The sequence below is a fragment of the Liolophura sinensis genome, chromosome 11 (genome assembly GCF_032854445.1).
Source record: "Liolophura sinensis isolate JHLJ2023 chromosome 11, CUHK_Ljap_v2, whole genome shotgun sequence".
NCBI classification, from domain to species: domain Eukaryota; kingdom Metazoa; phylum Mollusca; class Polyplacophora; order Chitonida; family Chitonidae; genus Liolophura; species Liolophura sinensis.
In genome coordinates this window covers 29,001,626-29,025,256 of record NC_088305.1, presented here as the reverse complement: position 1 = coordinate 29,025,256, position 23,631 = coordinate 29,001,626, and the positions used below count along the sequence as shown (strand labels likewise).

At 39.2% G+C, this 23,631-nt stretch overlaps 1 protein-coding gene across 2 annotated transcripts; it reads left to right on the top strand.

Moving 5' to 3' along the window:
- Positions 1 to 4,088: 4,088 nt before the first annotated feature.
- LOC135477675 (polypeptide N-acetylgalactosaminyltransferase 5-like) lies at positions 4,089 to 22,456 on the top strand. 2 transcript variants are annotated; one of them, XM_064757860.1, is made up of 13 exons: positions 4,089 to 4,261; positions 11,586 to 12,117; positions 12,721 to 12,874; positions 14,257 to 14,423; positions 15,021 to 15,185; positions 15,662 to 15,884; positions 15,980 to 16,012; positions 16,492 to 16,609; positions 17,477 to 17,662; positions 18,246 to 18,374; positions 19,952 to 20,056; positions 20,394 to 20,522; positions 22,212 to 22,456. In XM_064757860.1, the coding sequence occupies exons 2-13, from the start codon at positions 11,679 to 11,681 to the stop codon at positions 22,380 to 22,382; spliced, it is 2,019 nt and encodes a 672-aa protein (XP_064613930.1). In that variant the 5' UTR covers positions 4,089 to 4,261; positions 11,586 to 11,678; the 3' UTR covers positions 22,383 to 22,456. The 2 variants fall into 2 exon arrangements, with proteins under 2 accessions (XP_064613930.1, XP_064613931.1); XM_064757861.1 differs by lacking the exon at positions 15,980 to 16,012.
- The last annotated feature ends 1,175 nt before the right edge of the window (positions 22,457 to 23,631 follow it).

Sequence of the window (23,631 nt, the reverse complement as noted above, 5' to 3'; positions counted from 1 at the left end):
AATATATGCCTGTATAAGTATTATCTGAACACATGTTGTTGTTGTTGGCGTTTGGAATCTCTCAAGAATAGGGTGAAGAATTCACAGCTACCTGATAAATTATTTGTCAAAGCTATAATAGTGATTGCGTTTCTGTGAATATAATATTTGTACAACTCCTTGTATTTTATGTAAATTATGGATCTGTGGTTTTGTATATCTTTTGTAAATTGTATACAGTGTTTGTAAAAAAAAATGTTTAATGAAATTTGTGTTTTGAATAAGAGAAGAAAGTTTTATACGGATAAATCATGGATTTTGCCTTGTTTTTGGTTTAATCTTGTTTGTGGGCTCTTGAAATAACCTGCCTTAACATTTATAACAACCTGCCTTAACATTTATAACAACCTGCCTTAACATTTATAATAACCTGCGTTAACATTTATAATAACCTGCCTTAACATTTATAATAGCCTGGCTTAACATTTATAACAACCTGCCTGAACATTTATAATATGCTGCCTTAACATTTATAATAACCTGCCATAACATTTATAATAACCTGGCTTAACATTTATAATAACCTGGCTTAACATTTATAACAACCTGCCTTAACATTTATAATATCCTGCCTTAACATTTATAATAACCTGCCTTAATATTTATAATAACCTGCCTGAACATTTGTAATAACCTGGCTTAACACTTATAATATCATGCCTTAACATTTATAATAACCTGCCTTAACATTTATAATAACCTGCCTTAACATTTATTGTAACCTGCCTTAACATTTATAATATCCTGCCTTAACATTTATAATAACCTGCCTTAACATTTATAATATCATGCCTTAACATTTATAATAACCTGCCATAGATGATACATGAAATGGGCCTATTAAACAAAGAGTGTGATTTAAACCAGAATCAGCGGTAGTATGAACCAGAGGCCAATTCCACAAAACCATTTCTGACTTAAGTCAGAATTTAATATACAGTCTTTAAGCTTATTTTTCGCTTTTAGAAATTTTGTCCACCTTATCAATGTTATCTCAAGACAAATATGTCTAAAATTCAACTGCCGGTACCAAAAACTGAGCATTGTGAATGGGTTTTTAATTCGGCCCTAGAGGTTCAAAGTGCCGTGCTGAATTGTTTCAACATAAGAGTACCCATTTATTTCCTACCAATATACTAAACCAATCGCTTCCAAAGATATTTTTTTACACTTAAGCAGTTAGAGTTTGAACCTCTGGTTGTTACAGATGGGACTGTGAATCGTCGGACTTTACTTGCAATTAAATATGTAAATATGTCATCACTGGTAACCGTAATATTGTAAACGATGATGACCTTCGAAGTCTGCTTGCGAGGGGTCCGGAGTATAGAGAGCCAAGAAACAGAAATGTAAAAGCTCAATCTGAGAGTAAGTTGCCCTTGCGGCGCTTGGAAACTTTGCAGGAAATGATCTAAATGGGAGAAGGTATAACCTCCAGTCCTTGACACCTGGACCGGCCCGGATAGCACAGTTGGTAGAGCGTCCGCTTCGGGACCGGTAGATCCAAGATCAATCCTTGATCGAGTCACACCTAAGACTTTAAAAGAGGAAGTTGTAACTTCCTCGCTTGGCGTTCAGCATGAAGGGGATAGTGCAACGACTGGTTGACCCGTATCAGTATAATGGCTCGGGCGGGGCGCCTTACTTGCCTTCGGTAAGTCGTCTCAGTGAAGCAGCACTAAATAAAAGAGCGGTGGAAATCCGTCCTGCAACAAGGAGGCACATTATACGTACATGCACCCTAATGATTCCTTCGTCGTCATATGACTGAAAAATTGTTGAGTACGACGTTAAACCCCAAGCACTCACTCACTCACTCACTTGACACCTGGCTTGAGCTATGCAATATACCTTATCAATACTAATGCTCATGTGACAGTTAAGCCGCTAATTCTGAAGGATCCTGCCGTGCAAAGGGTACTTGACGGCCTTCAGAAAAAAATTCGTTATTGTTTATGCAGACAAAGCTCCTAATAATATATTTATCTGCGAGAATTATTACAGTCAGGTTCTTGAAGAGGAGCTTAATGTCACTACAGCAACTGCGGCAACATCAACGTATTCGATAACGACCTATACTCTGGAGGAACTATTGTCGTCCATGCTCATACAGATGAGTATAATCCGTACATTTCCCTTACACCGATGTCACAACTTTATTCAATTCCCAAAAAACCATACATTCCCACGCAAAGCGCGCTTTATTGCGGGGTCGAGGAGCTGTACCTCCAAACGTGTATCTAGTGTCTTAACGAAGGCACTACTACAAGAAGTGCAGTCATTTTGGAAAAGGTACTGTTGTGCAATTTTAAAAAAAGCAGGCGTGTGGATTCCTAAACACTCCAAACATCTCACAGAGGAAGTAGACGCTCAGATACACGTACCGTACAATGGATATCTCTTTTTGGGATTTCTCTACTCTCTATACTGCTATTCCTAACATATATTTAATAGATAAAATTTCATCACTAATTGCATCGGTATTCAATAAAACTGGTCAGCGCTACATTAACGTCAAAGCCTACAAAGCCTTCTTCAGGTCCACTACGTTATAAGGGTTACCATCCATGGTATGCTTCTCTGTTCATTGAGTTGTTTGAGTTTTTCATTAATAAGGTGTGTGAAATTCGGGGAAACCTATATATCAACAGTGTACAGGTACTCCGGTGGGTTCAATTTGTGCCCCCTTTTGGCTAACCTATACCTGTTATATGAATGCCACTACTGGCTTTTCAACAATCCATATACAGAAAAGGCTGTGAGAACTATTTTCCAACCTTCGCTGGATTTAAAAGAAAACCACAGAAGGTTTCCTTTCTTGCAGAATTTACGACAAGAGGGATAGCTTCAGTTTAGACAATGTGAACCACCCTTACTTGAACGGCAATATACCGAAGGGTCCTGTGTATGGCGCGTACATATCTCGCCTTGTAGCATTTGTTAGATCCTGTCAGTTTTGACGATTTCAATGAACGTCACAAGTTATTACTGCAAAAACTAGTGTGCCAAGGTTATTCCATTAAACGCCTTCACTCCAAGTTTCTTAAATTTTACAGCGAGTATAATTTTCTTGTAAGTAAATATGAACAGGGCGTCCAGAATCTCTGGCACTCTGCGTCATGGTTGTGTTTAATTCCGCTCAACCCGGGGCTAGGGACAGTCTATTCATCGTGTTGAATTAGATCGTAACGTTCGGTATATGAACAGTTGCAATCAAAGCGCAGCTGAGATACATTTTGATTATCGTCGACTTATATACATGATTTGGATACTGATTTCATTCATTTGCGTGGAACATTCATCGCGTCTTTTCTAAAACCGTTCATAACTGTTCACTGCTTCACTTTCACCATGAATCCCCCCCTGTCGTATTATCATGCATATTATCATCAACGTCTGGAATTATCACAGTACTGAGTAAAGTTTGGGAATATCATGAAAATAGCCTTGCTATAATGTCTGGCAAAATTAAGAGCAGGGCAAATGTCTCAATTTTTAAATAAGAGAGTTCCTTACACCAGTGCCTGTGGCATTGACAATAAAAACAGAAAAATATATTACGTTCTGTCAGCACTGGGACATCGTTTTCATGTAGGCATTCTTTAGAGAAGATCGTGCTGAAGTAATATGCCTGCAACTTGCAAAAGACACAGCAATCGACATGCCATGAAGGTAAACTGTTTTTAAAAACACTTTTACCTGTTGAAAGACTTTGTTTTGTTGGTGTTGATATGCTGTACCTACTTCTCAAACTTAGCCCTAGACTGTATGAATAATTAACTCATGCGTTGTGGTTGTTATATGACGGTATCTGAATTGAATTTCTATTTTTTTTTTTGTATTCGAATATTTACCTGAATGGCTTTCAACGGTATGCATCTGACTGAAAACGCAATTAAAACCGAGGCGACTTCACGCGATTGCCGCTGCGCGTTCAGTTTTGTATAGGTCGACGTAACCCAGCTCTGTGTAGCCTATAAACTTCCTCAACTGGGAGTGGACAGAATTTGAAGCGTGAAGCCAGCTGAGGGGACCCCGACAACAGCGAATGGCCGGCCGGTTGACAATGCACTGCGCTCTTAAATGCGGAACGCTTTGCCGGTGTTGATGGCAGTAATATTGCATCCAAAGAACAGTTTAAAACTATGCAAGAAGAGCTAGCATATAGTCTTCATACACGTAGCTTCGGAGCCTGGCTGAAGAGATTTCAAACGTACCAGAGGTAGGTTATTTTCATATGTATCGATGAATGCATTCACGTCCTGACTTGAGTCGCTTTAATAACCGCTATAAGATGGAGACCTGTGAAGCGCATTTACGTGTACCGGTGTATAAAACTGTTATAGACAAGCTTTAAATATATAGGGAATATACAACAATTGAACAGTCATGTTTTTGGGGTGGCGGAAACCCACAGGGCCTGAGCGAAACCACCTTTACCTCTCGGGATACTGCCTCATGCCCGGCATGTACATATTGGCCTACTCTTCCCATGATGCGTAGTGAATAAGCTGCCAGGGGGAGATAGGGACATGAAATGTGCCACTATGCACACAGTCGCCAGACTTAAGTCGTACGGGCTCCTTGTATATACATAACGATCTACAGGTGTATATCAGCTCTCAGCGGAGGCCGATTTCTACGTGTACACGTTAGCACTGAATAAGTTTGTTTTCTTGTGCGTCTAAATATAAGATCATGTTTTTGCGGCTCGTAACAGCCTCTACAGACCGGCGTTATAACTAGGTCAAACTTCAGCTGCCGGACTCACACATCCATGACGGCTGTCTGTGCGTGCGTACACAAACAGCTATAGTCTGTTTCTTTTAGAGAGTCGCCTATATTCAGCTGTCTGTAAAATCAGTGATACTCACTACCAAAATTGCCTTTAGTCAGTGACACGTAACAACATAAGCTCTAGATACAGACATATTTGAAGTTTACATTGTGGCAAAGAAAATGAAGTTAGAACAACTTTTCTAATACATAATGTTAACGGCCATGAGCTCGGTTTCGACGGCAAGAACCCATTGCTTCGGGTGGCGTCATAATTATTCAGAAACCAGTGGCATGCTGGATATTGGGCGGAGTTCATCATGTTGTTGACTGTGGGCGACACCAGTTTCCTAAACTGCTGTTGATCTTACTGTAAACCTTGTTTCTGACACTGCCATATTTGAAATTGTTTACACGTTTTAGTGTAATATAACCTTAATAAATGAATTTTATTTCATGTCTTGTAGTATAGCATCTCACGGCAGTTTGGTTGTAAAGCTGGATTTTGTTATAAAAATGAATGGAATATATTCGTTGAAAGTGGTCCGCTTCGGGACGGGTAGATCCAGGATCAATCCTTGATCGAGTCACACCTAAGACTTTAAAAGAGGAAGTTGTAACTTCCTCGCTTGGCGTTCAGCATGAAGGGGATAGTGCAACGACTGGTTGACCCGTATCTGTATAATGGCTCGGGCGGGGCAGCTTACTTGCCTTCGGTAAGTCGTCTCAGTGAAGCAGCACTAAATAAAAGAGCGGTGGAAATCCGTCCTGCAACAAGGAGGCACATTACACGTGCATGCACCCTAAGGATTCCTTCGTCGTCATATGACTGAAAAATTGTTGAGTACCGGTACGACGTTAAACCCCAAGCACTCACTCACTCACTCACTCGTTGAAAGTGTAGTGTAGGCTGGGTTACTGCGTGGAGTTTGTTCTAACCGCATGTTGGTGCACTTATTGTAAAACAAGTTACTCTCCACGCCCATTCCCCAGCATGCCACTGGGTTTTGAATAATTATGACGTCATCCGAGGCAATGCGTTCTTGGCGTCGAAACTGAGCTTATGGACTTTAACATTATGAATTAGATAGGGGTCCAAATGTGTCTGATTTTCTTTGCAAGGATATGGACTTCCAACATCAATGTGTAGAGATTGTGTTGTTACGTGACACTAACTAAAGGCAAGTTTGAGAGCGAATACGACTGATTTTACAGACAACTAAATACAGACTTTGATATATGTCAGAGAAGGAAAGGGTGTGGGGGTGATCAAGGCAAACTAAAAGTTAACAAACTCCACCCGTGCAGAGCCCGCTGGGGGAACACAAAGTATTTTAATTTCTAAGACATTATCGTGCGCTTGGCATAGGCCTGTATATACTTCCCTAATCACACCAAATACAACTATTTTGCTCTAAGTCTCCCATATATTTAACATCTGTATATAGACGTTTATATGTACCCAGTAAATATCAATAACAGGACAGGTGATTTCCAGGTATAACATCAATATTGAGCTCTAAGGTATGGTGACCATGCACCTGTGTGTTATAATTTCACACCTAATTACCTGTATACTTGACTACATGCAAACGCATGGTACATCTGAAGTATACAACAACTCCAGCAACGAGGTGGTGAGTTCGATTCCGTGTTTGGTCAGGTTCAATGTGGAGGTTTATTAAACAAGTACTGGAATCAGTGCGGTTTGGTAATGACACTAAAGATGGATACAGGTTTTTCAAACAAATATTTCGGCTTGTATTCTACAAAATGGAAATATATCCTCTCGATTCTGAATTAGTAGGTTCTCGGTAGTATGATAAGAAAGAATGAAAAAATAAGGGCCATAACCATAAATGAGACTGAACATCAAATAAGTAAGAAAGAATGAAAGAATAAGGGCTATAACCGTAAATGAGACTGAACATCAAATAAGTAAGAAAGAATGAAAAAATAAGGGCCATAACCATAAATGAGACTGAACATCAAATAAGTAAGAAAGAATGAAAAAATAAGGGCCATAACCATAAATGAGACTGAACATCAAATAAGTAAGAAAGAATGAAAAAATAAGGGCTATAACCATAAATGAGACTGAACATCAAATGAGTAAGAAAGAATGAAAAAATAAGGGCTATAACCATAAATGAGACTGAACATCAAATAAGTAAGAAAGAATGAAAAAATAAGGGCTATAACCGTAAATGAGACTGAACATCAAATAAGTAAGAAAGAATGAAAAAATAAGGGCTATAACCATAAATGAGACTGAACATCAAATAAGTAAGAAAGAATGAAAGAATAAGGGCTATAACCGTAAATGAGACTGAACATCAAATAAGTAAGAAAGAATGAAAAAATAAGGGCCATAACCATAAATGAGACTGAACATCAAATAAGTAAGAAAGAATGAAAGAATAAGGGCTATAACCGTAAATGAGACTGAACATCAAATAAGTAAGAAAGAATGAAAAAATAAGGGCCATAACCATAAATGAGACTGAACATCAAATAAGTAAGAAAGAATGAAAAAATAAGGGCCATAACCATAAATGAGACTGAACATCAAATAAGTAAGAAAGAATGAAAAAATAAGGGCTATAACCATAAATGAGACTGAACATCAAATGAGTAAGAAAGAATGAAAAAATAAGGGCTATAACCATAAATGAGACTGAACATCAAATAAGTAAGAAAGAATGAAAAAATAAGGGCTATAACCGTAAATGAGACTGAACATCAAATAAGTAAGAAAGAATGAAAAAATAAGGGCTATAACCGTAAATGAGACTGAACATCAAATAAGTAAGAAAGAATGAAAAAATAAGGGCTATAACCATAAATGAGACTGAACATCAAATATGTAAGAAAGAATGAAAGAATAAGGGCTATAACCATAAATGAGACTGAACATCAAATAAGTAAGAAAGAATGAAAAAATAAGGGCTATAACCGTAAATGAGACTGAACATCAAATAAGTAAGAAAGAATGAAAAAATAAGGGCTATAACCGTAAATGAGACTGAACATCAAATAAGTAAGAAAGAATGAAAAAATAAGGGCTATAACCATAAATGAGACTGAACATCAAATAAGTAAGAAAGAATGAAAAAATAAGGGCTATAACCATAAATGAGACTGAACATCAAATAAGTAAGAAAGAATGAAAAAATAAGGGCTATAACCATAAATGAGACTGAACATCAAATAAGTAAGAAAGAATGAAAAAATAAGGGCTATAACCGTAAATGAGACTGAACATCAAATAAGTAAGAAAGAATGAAAAAATAAGGGCTATAACCGTAAATGAGACTGAACATCAAATAAGTAAGAAAGAATGAAAGAATAAGGGCTATAACCGTAAATGAGACTGAACATCAAATAAGTAAGAAAGAATGAAAAAATAAGGGCTATAACCGTAAATGAGACTGAACATCAAATAAGTAAGAAAGAATGAAAAAATAAGGGCTATAACCGTAAATGAGACTGAACATCAAATAAGTAAGAAAGAATGAAAAAATAAGGGCTATAACCATAAATGAGACTGAACATCAAATAAGTAAGAAAGAATGAAAAAATAAGGGCTATAACCATAAATGAGACTGAACATCAAATAAGTAAGAAAGAATGAAAAAATAAGGGCTATAACCATAAATGAGACTGAACATCAAATAAGTAAGAAAGAATGAAAAAATAAGGGCTATAACCATAAATGAGACTGAACATCAAATAAGTCAATATTCTGACGACACTCAACTGATTCTACATGGGTCTCAGAACACCTTGGTACAACACTGAACTGCCTAAAATTATATTACAAATAACCAGGGCTAAAAATTAATACAGAAAAAGTAAAAGCAGTGTGGATATAGGCTCTTTGTATCTGGGTCTTTATAGACTGGGTGAATGAAGTCAACATTAGGTATACAATACTCAACTACGGATTTCAACAGCATATGGAGAATTAATTATGTTGCAAGAATAGAGGAATTAAAACTAGAATCACAAAAATGGAGATTAGGAAAGCTCACCCTCCTGAGTAAAATAACGGTTATCAAATCTTTGGCACTTTTCTTTATTTATTTAGTTAGTTGTTTGTTTGGTGTTTTACGCCGCACTCAAGAATAATTCCCTTATACGACGGCGGCCAGCATTATGGTGGGAGGAAACCGGACAGAACCCGGACAGAACCCTGGGGAATCCCACGACCATCCGCAGTTTGCTGATAGACCTTCCCACGTACGACCCACTTTTCAAAATGATTCATCTTTTCTTATCATTACCTTCCCTTCCGTTGTATAGGTTTTAAAAGACATTAACAGTTTACTATATAAATTTCTTTGGAATGACTGGCCTGATGGGATAAAGAGGTCAACTATAACACAAGATTATGGCGGTCCAAGTATGATTAACATTATGCTTTTTATCCTGTCTTTAAAACTAAGAAGGATGAAACGGTTGGTTTTTGAAGAGACAACTGGCAAACAATTTCGATTACACCTGTATACTTGGATAAGTTGAAGAGCGTTGGGGGTAGATACGTCAAAGATATCGCACAGACAGTAAAAAACCCTTTTTGGATTGAAACTCTGAAACCTTGTGAATTTTTTTGTGTGGAAAAACCAGAGGAAGAACACTGAGAAACATATTAGATGATCACTTATGGCACAACCCACATTTTCAAGAACCATCGTACTTCTTTCAGAATTAGTATAAAAATAAAATGTTATATGTTAAGGACATTATAAATATTAATGGTGATATTGCAAATTTTAAAGACGTTAAGGACAAATTTAGAATAAAAGGTACGTTTTTAGATTACAATTAGTAAGAAGTATACCAAAGGAGTGGCTAATTGAACTACAAAGTACGTTACGAGTACGGCGTGCTTTAACCTGCCTATCCGGTGTAATACAGCTCTATGTTTAAGCAGAAGGTACACGTGTTTTGTATGATAGTTTGAACGATGGTGACTGTGATACACAAATATTATAAGTAAATGGGAGCAAATCCTGCAGCTAAATTATACTAAAAGTGTTTTCTTATCTCTCTTCGAAAGTACTAGAAAGGGCCCCAATGACTCAGTTAGTAGAGCGTCTGCTTCGGGAGCGGTACATCCAGGGTCAATCCTGAGTTGAGTCATACCTAAGACCTTAAAAGAGAAAGTTATAACTTCCTCGCTTGGCGTTCAGCATGAAGGGGAAGTGCACTGACTGGTTGACCCATATCGGTAAAATGGTTTGGGTAGGGCCACTTATTTGCCTTCGGTAAGTCGTCTCACTGAAGAGCGGTAGAATCCGTCCTGCAACGAGGAGGCGCATTACATAGACCCATTCGTCGCCATATGACTGAAAAATTGTTAAGACTGAAAAATTGTTAAACATGACGTTAAATCCCAAGCAAGCGCTCACTCACTCGAAAATACTAGAGACATAAAATTACGACGAATCGGATATATCCTACAAATTCTTATCTGTACAAAATTGGCAGAAAAGATGATGACGTTTGTGAACATTGTAACAAAGAAATGGAAACCATTGGACATTTATTATAAAGTGTGAAATAGTTAAAATGGTTTGGCTGAGATTTGAAAGGTGGTTTTTACGTGCAAAATCGACAATGCTACATTAATTCTAGGCTTATTCAAGGAAAAAACAATAATAAATACTCCACTTATACTAGCAAAAAAGTGCATTTTCGAGACAAAAAATTAAAAGGCCATTACATATAGAAAATCTGCTTAATAAAGTAGCTGAATGCTTTAGAAATGAACATTGCCAAAACAGAGGGGACGGAATGTGAATTAAAAAAACAAATGGAATAGCAGCTATAATGTATTTAAACAACAAACAAATGTATAAAAATTCGAGTGGAGGTGATAGCGAAAGTTTGGCAGCATATAAATATTAGTATTCCGATTGGTGAGAAAATATTCAGTGTACGATAAACAAAGCACTAGTACATGAAGTGTTCGCTGAACTATCTATATATACCTCCATGGCTAAACCAATAGACGTGTCAAGGTCGTTGAGATATGATCTACAGTTGAACAAGACTTGCAATTTATTTCTTGTTATACGTTTACTATATCTTATTACATGTACATTCATGCTGACAGCGCTGGTGTGATCCGGAGATCCAAACATGTACATGTATACCTGTATTTTTAAACTCGTGGCCAAAAGCCAGATTTCATTTTACCATCCCTGTTGTACACAGTACCTCGGTGAATGTGTTTTGTCAAATTGGAATTCTATACGTTCATTATTTCTTATTTATTTATTTATTTATTTGATTGGTGTTTTACGCCGTACTCAAGAATATTATACGACGGCGGCCAGCATTATAGTGGGTGGAAACTGGGCAGAGCCCGGGGGAAACCCACGACCATCCGCAGGCCTTCCCACGTACGACCGGAGAGGAAGCCAGCATGAGCTGAACTCACATCGACCGCATTGGTGACAGACTCCTGTGTCATTACGCTGCCAGTTATTTCTTAAACCTGTTTATATATACACGCTCTCTTAAATTCTCAACGTTTGCTGACACAAGTATTCCTGCAATTCTTTGTTCCCTATATAAGTATGTTTCTACTATTCCTAACAACACAAGTATTGCTCAAAATTGCACACCTTCATGAATGTTACTGATGGTAAATTGTATATAACTATCCATTGAGAAAAAAACAACCTAATATAACTGTTTGTGTGCTTGACAAAATGAAATGATCCATTTATTCTCATTTTCGATTTTGCTTCCTTCCCCAGATGATGTATACATCTTATACAGCGGTGAATCCCGTTTTTAGGTTATTCTACTCGGATATCATCACGTGAAGCGCAGATTGGCCAATTGAAACGATGAGAGTCAATATGCGGCATTCCGATTGGCTGTGGGAAATCATTCTGATTGGATTACCAGTGACATGCATAATTATGGTAGCTGTGATTATATTCGTCTCCAGTTTTGATTCTTCGTATATTGAAGACTCGTACATTAGGCATGCGCGCAAGCATCGCGTGACACATGAGCCATATGTGGATATGGTGGAACGGGCAGAGACGCTGTCTGATGTGAACGGAAAGCTAGAGGCTCTTCGAAAAGAAAAAATCCATCAAGCTTTGGAAAATGACCAAAAAAGAAAAAAGACTCGAGTTACAAAAAACATTCCAGTCGTCGACAACAAAGGTGCCAATGAGATGAGGTCGGGTGTGTACGAGGAGACTCAGCCAATCAGGGAAAGCGTTAGGAACGACCTCGGACTCGTAATGGAGCGACCAATAGATCCCGACGCTCCAGGTATCCAAACCATTTCATTGAACGTTGAGTTAAATGAAAATATACCCAAATTACCAAAGTAAATTCTATGAAACTAACTACTGATAACTGCATCAGAAATTACAGTTACAAATACCTGAATGCATTTATTCCATGAAAAACAAACCCCGCAAACAAGCGTGTGTAGTATATTCTGAGATGGAGACTTAGACACTCCTGTTTTCCCGCATATCGGTTCTCACAGGATTACACGCAAACTGTATAACTTAAATTTCACTTTGTTCGCGTGTTTTGCTGGAATATTGACCTGTAACAACGCTCTTCATCGCAATCCTATTTGTTCATTATCATACAGTGATCCTGACATGACGAAGCTGTATGGATGATAATTTCAATATTCTTTAATAGCGAAATTAATTACAGTGCTAGTACCTATTCTTTAATAGGAAAATTAATTATACTGCTAGTACCTATTCTTTAATAGCGAAATTTTGGTGTAAGTATTAGTACCAATACCGAAACGTCGCTGAAATAAATACGATGTTATTATTTAGATAACTTTATCTTGTTATATTCTCAACTTCTAAATGCCATGAAAACATGACACTGTGATTCTCCTTATAGGAGAGGGTGGCCTAGGCGTGCAAGTGGATAAAAATACCCTCAGTCCAGAAGAGCTCTCCCAATACGAAGCTGGATGGAAGAAAAATAACTTTAACCAGTATCTGAGTGATAAGATATCTTTACAGAGGCGTCTGAATGACGTGCGGCTATTAACGTGAGTCCACAGTTTCAGATATTTTTTTATTTAATTGTTTCTTAACGCTGTGTTCGAAGATTTTAATTACAATGGAGGTAATTCATATGAGTTTAGAAACCTGATTGTCTGATGTAAACCACCGGCCTTTGGCAAGTTTATGACGAAGTTTCCAACATAATTTCCGTTAAAGCACGTTGAGAACAATCCCATGGTTCCGGATCTCTGACCAATGAGGTTGCAAGATCGAGTCCAGCTCTGACTAGTTCGATTGCTGCTTTACGTTAGGAAGTTTGTCCGGTAGGCCTGTCTAGCAAATAGGGGTGGTGTACTTAGCGACGTGTGGGTGCCTCAAGTCATAAACCTGACTGCCGTTTTATTTATTTATTTATTTGATTGGTGTTTTACGCCGTACTCAAGAATATTTCACTTATACGACGGCGACCAGCATTATGGTGGGAGGAAACCGGGCAGAGAAACCCACGACCATCCGCAGGTTGCTGCAGACCTTCCCACTTACGGCCGGAGAGGAAGCCAGCATGAACTGGACTTCAACCCACAGCGACCGCATTGGCGAGAGACTCCTGGGTCATTACGCTGCGCTAGCGCGCTAACCGACTGAGCCACAGAGGCCCCGGACTGCCGTATTATACGGTAAAAACTCTAGAGTACGGCCTCAAACAAAAATTAAATAATTATTTATTTGATTGGTGTTTTACTCCGTACTCAAGAATATGTCACTTGAAAGGCGGCGCCCAGTAATATGGTGGGAGGAAACCCAAAGTAAATAAATAAAATAAATAAACCTTTTATGACTTTTCAGAAGTTTCTTCACCTATATTTGATAGTGTTGTATTCTTCTTCAGAGGTGGATTCCGTCATTCCGAAGGGGGCCAATTACCAGTCAAATATATCAAGTGAAAAGAAGTATAAAGTTTATTAAAAGAGAGTAATAGGCGGCAAAAGTTCACAACTGCGGCTTCAAATATGTAGCTAGTTTGGCTGTCATTGGATAATGGTTGCCTTTCTTCGTAAGAGGGAGTGCTGCTCCCGAATATTTTACACGTGATTTCCAGTTTGGCAGTAAAGTTATCTTCGTGGACTGTTCATATACTTCGAATATATTTCAGTTATTTGACAGCGTCGATGGAAATGCTATAATTAAGCATTTATAGAACACCGACCTATACCGTATCTTATGATTTTAATATATATAATTCATATAATAGCCTACCATGTTTAAACTTATTAAAATACGGTTTTCCAATTTTTGCTGATTTTTTGTTTCTTTTTTTACCAATCCCACGAAGTACTGCCAATGTGGCGTTTAACTCTAATCGTATACTTTTGGACAGATACAATTTCTCCGAAACCTTTAAGACATGTTGTTGTTGTTGTTTCAGATGTAATGATCTCAGTTACCCACGAGAGTTACCGGACACTAGTGTCATCATCTGTTTTCACAACGAGGCCATGTCGACATTGTTACGCACCGTGTACAGCATCATAAACCGCTCCCCTCCCGATCTGCTGAAGGAGATCATACTGGTGGACGACTTCTCCACGGAAGGTAGGCGTGGCTAAACACATCGCGATGAGTTTATTGGGTGATTATTTGGTTCATCAGTGGGTTATGAGCCTTTGCATACATATGCGACTTAACCTAAGATCTCATTTCCATTATGCCAACTAATCAGATTTGATTGTGTTGCTCAACCGGCTGAAGCGTTGTTCTGGCCCCAAGGGATTGGGCCCAGACTTACGAGGTCGTATTTTCAAATCCAGCGCTCACTGTTTCGACTGTGGTTTGAAGTCAGGAGGTTTGTCGGGTATCTGTGAAAGAGCGATGCTTTAGCTAACTCCGGACACTACATCAGATAAATTAAAAAAAAAAAAAAACAATGATTGCTAACATTGTATGTCTTCATTTTCTTATGTAAACTAAAACATTATTCAGATGATAAAAACGTACCTCCAACAAAGATAAGTAGGCATGATGTAACTCCTAGTAACAACAACATCATTATTGTATGCCTGTGAACAAAAATTTAAGTTTAAGATTGGATACCAGAAATTTGACCAACTTAGATAAAAAGCCATTTAGAATCGTTAGTATGTGTAATGATGTTATTTTGTTTTCTGTTTACGATGATGTTTATGTTTACAGATCACCTTAAGGAGCCACTGGAGAATTATTTGTCGGGTATACCCAAGGTCACATTAGTTAGGTCTAGTCAGAGGGAGGGGCTTATACGGGCGCGGTTGCTAGGATACCAAGTTGCCACGGGCAAGGTGCTCATCTTTATGGACTCGCACTGTGAATGTCAACCAGGTAAGTTACACATGTTATGGTACATACACATGAAGAAAGTGGTGCAAAAAACGTGGAGGTGTATTCCAAGAGACCTTGAAAGGTCTTTTTTAGGATCCATTAAAGGTGCCTCATGGAACCTGAAATGGTTATCCATGCTGCCCCTTGGAACCTGAAAGGGCGCTCTTTTGAACTTACAAGGCTGCCCCATTGAACCTGAAAGGCCGCTCCATGGAACTTTGAAAGGTGACCCATGGAACCTGTAACTGAAGGCGTTCCAAGGATCCTGAAAGGATCCTCCAAAACTGCGAAGGTATTCCTTGCAATATGGACAGATAATTCCTGATTGGAATTTGGATCGTAAGGCAAAACTGGAGGTGGTGTGATTTTGGCAAATCTGTAGTTGATTTTTGGATTAATACTCTTGGCCGTAGCTATAGAGTAAACCACCACCCTTCATCAGTCAAATAAACTGACAGTGTTGTTTTTTCGTGAAGGTTGGCTCGAACCTCTCCTCACTCCGATCTCTGAAAACAGTACCTTGATTACTTGTCCAATCATCGACTCGATCTACGACAACACATTTGAATATGTGGGTACCAATGGCAACGAGAGAACCTCCCTCCAAGTCGGCGGTTTTGATTGGCAGCTCCTCTTTCGTTGGACTCCGATGTCACCCAATGAACGATATCGCAGGAAAAAGCTGACTGACCCTGCTAGGTAACGTTGCCCAAATTTGTTGATTTGTTAATTCCTATAAGAGATGTAAAAGTTAATATTCTGCCCCTCTGTTCATTGGCTCCTTGCTGTTTCAGAATGTATCAAAGGAAAAGACCGATTAAAATGAAGTGAGCATTAACAGAAACGCCCTTGAAAACTGTCTCTAAAAATATGTTCACTTTTCACTGTAATAAAAGACAGAATTGGAAGGCTTTATAGATCATACTGCCAGTCCGGATTATACTCCTTGCAGCGGATTTGCCGCACTCTACGCTAGCTTTCCACCAATGCCACTGCTAGACAAATTTGACATTAGCATTCTGTGGGACGAACGCAGGTTTGTTTAGGAATAGCTTCATCAATGATGTCCTGTTGCGGAGATATAATGAGCATTCATGTGAAGTGATGTTGAAGCCATGTACATAAAGAGAATGCACGTTTATCAAATATAAGTAGTATAAAAGGGTTGAAACACAGATATGTATGTTTTTCGGACATCATTTCCTACATAAATTCCGTGGCCTTATCGATAGTGTTGTTCCAGATTTCTGAAATCACAAAATGACGGCCTATAGACCTAGCACTGTTTTCTTCTCTTATGTTGTAGGAGTCCGGCCATGCCCGGGGGTATATTCGCCATCAATCGTGAATTTTTCACTCACATAGGGACATATGACGCGGGTATGGAGATCTGGGGAGGGGAGAACATTGAGACGTCCTTAAGGGTTAGTCGATTCAGTATGAACTCCAACTGACTGACTTATTCCGTGATTGATTTATTGGTTGATTCATTGAATGAGTGATTCATTCATTCATTCAATCATTGATGTTTAGCGCTGTGCTCAACAGTTTGCCAGTAGTTTATATGACAGAAGTAAGATTTATTTTGACACCTTCTTGGATCGTACGTTGGAAAGTCTGTCAGCAACCTGCGGATGGTCGTGTGTTTCCAGCAGATTGCCAGGTTTCCTCCCACCATAATGCTGGGCGCTGTCGTCTTTGTGAAATATTACATAGTAAAGCACCAATCAAATAAATAAATAAATATGAATACTCTACGTACTGTAGTTCCTGTAATAGTACAGTTATTCAATGTTATTGACATATTACAAGATCATTGTCCATCAATCACCCACAATATCTTCAGTCAATGTATATTTGTCACTCTGCAAGAAATCCCGGAAGTTAGAGATCACGGGATCTGTCCCAGCTTGGGCGTAGGCTAAAAACATCACGTAAGCTCTACAGAATTACTCAGACTATCTGGAAAGCTGAAAATGATTCAAATCCAGTAAATATACTATCGCTCACAGCGCTTCAAACGTAGGCATTTTCCTATGCTGTGACATTAGGGGGACATTGTTTTGTTACTGAGGAGATCACGTGGATCACGTCTTACAGAATACTTGTATGCTGATGCGCATAATTTGCAAATATTTATTGATAATTGTCGTAACACATTACATCAGCTGTAACCGAAATATCTCCATCCTAAATATTTTTGATAAGCTGACAAACTTCTTAACCTAATACCAGTGTTTTGACAGTCCTTTATTAATCTGTAAGTAATACCTCTCACGGACTATTTTCAGGTGTGGATGTGTGGAGGAGGAATTTTAACCATCCCTTGCTCGCACGTGGGCCATATTTTCCGACGGTCTACTCCTTACACGTGGAAGGAGGGTGTTGACGTCATCAAAAAGAACTCCGTGCGTCTGGCGGAAGTTTGGCTGGATGACTACAAGAAGTATTACTACGATAGAATACACTATGATTTGGTGAGAAATTAATAGTTTTATGGAGAATTTACATTGATAGTTTGCTCTTTTCGTTCCTATCTAATGTTGCTTAAACTATAATGCCAATGGGCACGCTCAATTCTACAACTGATGGAAAGAACAGCGAAGGTAAAACCCGATTTAATACAAAGAAACATTGGAATTATTGAGAAAAAAAAACAAATAAAAGAAAGGTAATCTATTTTCTCTTTCTCAGAAATCGCAAATTAAGAAGTACATATATAATAGTATGTAAGGGGCTTCCATTGCCGAGGGGATGGGAAACTAACGCGTTACAGTGACCCAGGAACCTCTCATCAATGAGGTCGCTGTGAGTTCAAGTTCAGCTTCTGCTGGATTCCTCTCCGACCGTACGTGGAAAGGTCTTCCAGCAACTTGCGAATGGTCGTGGGCTTCCCGTGGGCTCTACCCGGTTTTATTTAATTCCTACCACCATAATGCTGGCTGCCGTCGTATAAGTGAAATATTCTTGAGTACGGCGTGAAACATGCACGAATGAAATAAATAAATAAATAAACATGGTACACAATGCTTAAGGAGAACTGTTATTTGCCCGTCACAGGGGGATTATGGGGATGTGTCAGATCGCCAGCGTCTCCGTCAGCGGCTCCAGTGTCGATCTTTCCAGTGGTACTTGGATAACGTCTATCCCCATCTGTATGTGCCCGTAGACGTCAAGGCTTCTGGTAATGTACGTAGACACACGTCACATATCCCATGGTGTACGTAGACACACGTCACATATCCCATGGTGTACGTAGACACACGTCACATATCCCATGGTGTACGTAGACACACGTCACATATCCCATGGTGTACATAGACACACGTCACATATCCCAGGGTGTACGTAGACACACGTCACATATCCCAGGGTGTACGTAGACACACGTCACATATCCCATGGTGTACGTAGACACACGTCACATATCCCATGGTGTACATAGACACACGTCACATATCCCAGGGTGTACGTAGACACACGTCACATATCCCAGGGTGTACGTAGACACACGTCACATATCCCAGGGTGTACGCAAACTGTCACATGTTAGGCCAGTGTAAATGTACAACGATGTCATTTATTATACTTCATAGCGTTATTTTTGGTTTCCATCGGCCAATACACGGTCACACAATATTTCGCAAAACTTAATGTATAATGATCTCACGCAAAGCAACGTCACGCTCACAAAGTAATATCCCACGTTCACGAGGGAATAGCCAACGATTTCGTGCACATAGTGCATGCAGGGATGGTATATCAGGAATTGTCAGCTCTCCACAAGTGATGTTTAACTCGTGCTCCCCATTCGTTGAATATCATTTCTCTCGAGCTGACATTGAGCCCAATCATCGTTTCAGGGGCCTCGCGAGTTCACGCAGATATATCGGCGTAGGTAAAAGACGTTATTTTAAAGTAATTCCTAGACTGAATACACATCTGTCTGTCGACTCGACGGCGCCGTTGGTACCTGACGTAAAATCACGTCTTTTAACAGCGGGCGTTTGCAAGATCCCCACCTGTCTCGCCGATATCTGTGTGAACTGGTGAGACCCTTGAAGCGCCGATTGGGCTCATTCTTCATTTCTCATCCCTCAGTATGCACTATCTGTATAACGTAGGTGTGCAGCGGTCTCGTATATCATATATACGTGTTCTATGATATCACATAGCCTAATATAAGTGTAAAACGGTCTCATATCCCACATTGTAAGCTTGGAAGAATATCACATCACATACGCTAATATGTGTGTATAACGGTCTCAGGAATCCAATAATGTAAGTGTTCAGAGACATCATATATCACAGAAATGTAAGTGTTTGAGACATCACATATCACAGAAATGTAAATGTGCAGACATCACATATCACAGAAATGTAAGTGTTCAGAGACATCACATATCACAGAAATGTAAGTGTTCAGACATCATAAAATGTAAGTGTTCAGTGACATCACATATCACAGAAATGTAAGTGTTCAGAGACATCATATATCACAGAAATGTAAGTGTTCACACATCACATATCACAGAAATGTAAGTGTTCACACATCACATATCACAGAAATGTAAGTGTACATAGAAAGAATCAGATATATCGTGTGTACAGAAGACGTGTCTTTTTTCTCCATATATGCATTCCTTCAAACACATATATTCGTTTATGGAACTAACTATAGTTATGTTCCCTTCTGTTTCATTTCCTTTCTGTTTTTCTTTTCATTTTATTGTATCATTCACGGAACGCACATAATATTTTTGCAGATAAAGTCTGTGTCTTCAGAACTCTGCTTACAAGGCCCCACCCCTCATACTGACACCTCTCGGTACAGCCTTACCCTCAGCCCCTGCACTAACATCGAGATACAGGTGAGTGTTTACTGGGTTTCCTACCCAGCATGTTGTTCAGTTTTCACATTCTAGATGCATTATTTGGTCCCACCTTCACAAAACCTCGTAGATCGATTTTTGGTAACCTTTCTTAAGAACCTCACCGCCTTATGGCGCTGTATCCCAGACAACATCATTGATGATTCGACAAATTTAGGAAGATCTGTGAAAAGTGGCGCAAGAATGATGACCCTGTAAAAGTAATCCGCTAGGTGGTGCAAATGAGCACCAGGACTTCCGGTTAACCCATATGTAATGTACACGATTATATCACACGATTATGAATAATTGTTTTCTTCCTTGGCTTTCTGTGAAGTACTGGGTGTACAGCGACGGCGAAGAGATCAGGCGAGACGAGCAGTGTCTCCATTACGTCCAGGATAACCCACCAAGTGGGAGCCGATGTCACGGTGGGAAGGGCAACCAGCATTGGAGATACCGAGAGGTAAGATTGTGTGTCGGAGGGGTAGAGAGAGTCTTGTATATTACGAGCTTATTTGTTTTACAGTTAGGTTCGCGCTTTAACGTACTTCCGTTCTGCCGTTCTTTGTCCTCTCTAGAGGAGTGTTGACGTTGCAGCCTGATAAAAGTGATGTTTTCTTGTTTTATTCAGCTAAGGATCGGTCTTCATTTCAAAATGATAGAAATAACATTCCCCGCGAACCAGGAAGTAACAAGTGCGATCTAATATAGATCTAAATGCTAGTAAATCTTAGTCACATTATAGTAATCTTGAAAAAATGGGTGCGTGTGCACCTCTTGTCTCAGTCCAACATGCCTCAACACCATGTCTCAGTCCAACATGCCTCAACACCATGTCTCAGTCCAACATGCCTCAACACCATGTCTCAGTCCAACATGCCTCAACACCATGTCAGTCCAACATGTCTCAACAGCCCAGATCCTGTGTCCTAGTTCGATAACGGTATATAGTGACTCACCTAGGGCGGAAAAACTATTTGAAAACCTAACGTTGTAGAGCTATCTTGGACTGGCCAAATGGTGTAAGCGATTCTTGGAGTTCATTGGTGACCACCTTTTGATTCGGTGAGAAGGGCTATTATGCAGTCAACAGTAAATGCAGTAAATGGAAGATAAAGCCCGCGGCGCACTGACCCAGGAGCGTCTAGCCAGTGCGGTTGCTGTGAGATCAAGTCCAGCTTATCCTGGCTTCCTCTGCTGTCGTACCTGAGAAAGTCTGCCAGCAACCTGCGGATGATCGCAGGTTCCCCGGTTTCGTCCCACGATAATGCTCGCCAACGTTGTATAAATGAAGTGTTCTCGAGTATGCCGTAAAACACTTATCAATTTATAAATAAATATATAAGTAAATAAATAAACAAATAAAGTAAAATAAACAAGTAAAGCATGCTATCATCGGGAATAAAGCCTAACAGCGCGTTAGTTGGTTTTAATTATAAACCAACTATCCACTTTCATTGGAGGTGCATTTATGGTGGTTTGTAGTTAAAAAGATACTGAAAGAGGGCTTGCATGTATTTGTCTCATTTCATATTTCAAAGGAACCAGAAAGCCAATGTCTTCGATTTAGAAACAGTGTTTTATGGGTAATTTATTAAAACAGTTTCTATTGCTTGATACACGCATTGCTATAGATTATTTAACCGAGAACAAATACGCTTTTGCTATAGATCCTTCAGCCAAAGGCACACAGGGGCGTTCATTTGTATATGGTAGACAGCTAGACAAAGACAGCTAGGCAAAGAGTAAAAACTCTTAATATGCTGCAACGACATAGGGTTATCCCCCTTGCCCCAAAGTCGTTTACCTTTTGATTATAATGACACGCATGTACTATAGGTATGTACGTGTCTCATAAGGCTGTAATTAAATATCGAAACGACAACCCAAATCACGTTTGTTTGGGGTCTTAAGTGTTTTCTTAGCCACTATTTTAGTTTTTAATTCTGTGATCAAACCATCGGTCAATGACGTTGGTTTGGGGTCTTAAGTGCTTTCTTAGCCACTACTTTGGTTGTTAATTCTGTTATCAAACCATTAGATAATGACGTTGGTTTGGAGTCTTAAAGGCTTTCCTAGCCACTGCTTTAGTTGTTAAGTTTGTGATCAAATCATTGGTCAATGACGTCTTGTTATTTTTGATAAATTCTAGGATAATACGATTTTTCACCCGGAGACAGATTCGTGTTTGGAAATACTAGCCGACAAGTCCACAGTGCATATGGCCAAGTGCTCAGCGAAACCCGAACAGCTTTGGGAATGGACGAGAAAAGCACCTGGCCAGAAAGTGATGTCGGATTATGACTACGCCAGGAGTTGGTGAACTGCGCCTATAACTGGCGAAATCTTGTGTTGTGAATTTTTTTAGTCAATAAACAGCGTGTAGATCTGAGATGAAAGGAGTTGGATTCAATAAATGGCAACGTTTGAGCACTTAACTGGTGTAAACTTGCGTCCGGCACTCACCATGACAAGTGTATATATTGAAGTTTTACGCCTAGTTTCCAGGTATAGGTCCTCTTGTGCAAAGCATGCATATCCTGGGTCTTGATTGACGTGTGGACCTTGTCTGCCGGCACACCCACTCCTCAGACTTTGTTGTCAAAGTCACGTGACTTTACAGCGCCATCTATGTCTCTCCTGTCACAACATACCTCTCCATTTTTGCTTGATGGCTTTTGTTATAGGATCAAAAAGAAACCAAAATTGTACCTACAGGCCATGGGTTCTGGGTATTGTGAATGTATATTTTCTTAGTGGAGTGGTTTGTCTCGGTTTCCTCCATGAACTTGATCGCCGTTACATAGGTGGAATATATCTTAAGTGCGGCGTGAAATGCCAGACAAAAATATATCATGTCTGGGAATTATCATGGATAAGATCTTGCAGTATGCTTGAGTGATGACACTATTTCAACAAAAACGGGTTACGCAAATCCGATCAAACTTTTATTATTGTATGTGAATTTTCTACTAATAATGTCCCTTTGCATAGAAATTATTTTTAGCCCTTCTTCATGGGTAGAGACAAATATCACTATATGCGTCTATGGGTCGCAACAGACATTCGTATATCAGCCGTCAACCAAAATAGTCCTTCCGGGTAATAATTGCAAGGAAAGTTACCAAGACGTTGTATGACACAAACCACCAAAATGGTAATAAAGTATATAAAGTGCGAAAATAGGACGGAATCGTGCAAAGAGAAGCAGTGAACTGTTGTCAATGGTTTTAGAAAGATGCGATGAATGTTCCACGCGAATGAATGAAATCAGTATCCAAATCATGTATACAAGTTGGCGATAATCAAAATGTATCTCAACTGCGCTTTGATTGCAACTGTTCATATATCCAACGTTACGATCTAATTCAACACGATGAATACACTGCCCCTATAACCCCGGATTAACCGGAATTAAACACAATCACGAAGAAGAGTGTCAGAGATTCTGGACGTTATTCCCTATTTACTTACAAGAAAATTATACTCATTGTAAAACTTAGCAAACTTAGAATGAGGGCGTCTGATGAAATAACCTTAACACAGGTTCTTGAAGTGATAACTTGTGATGT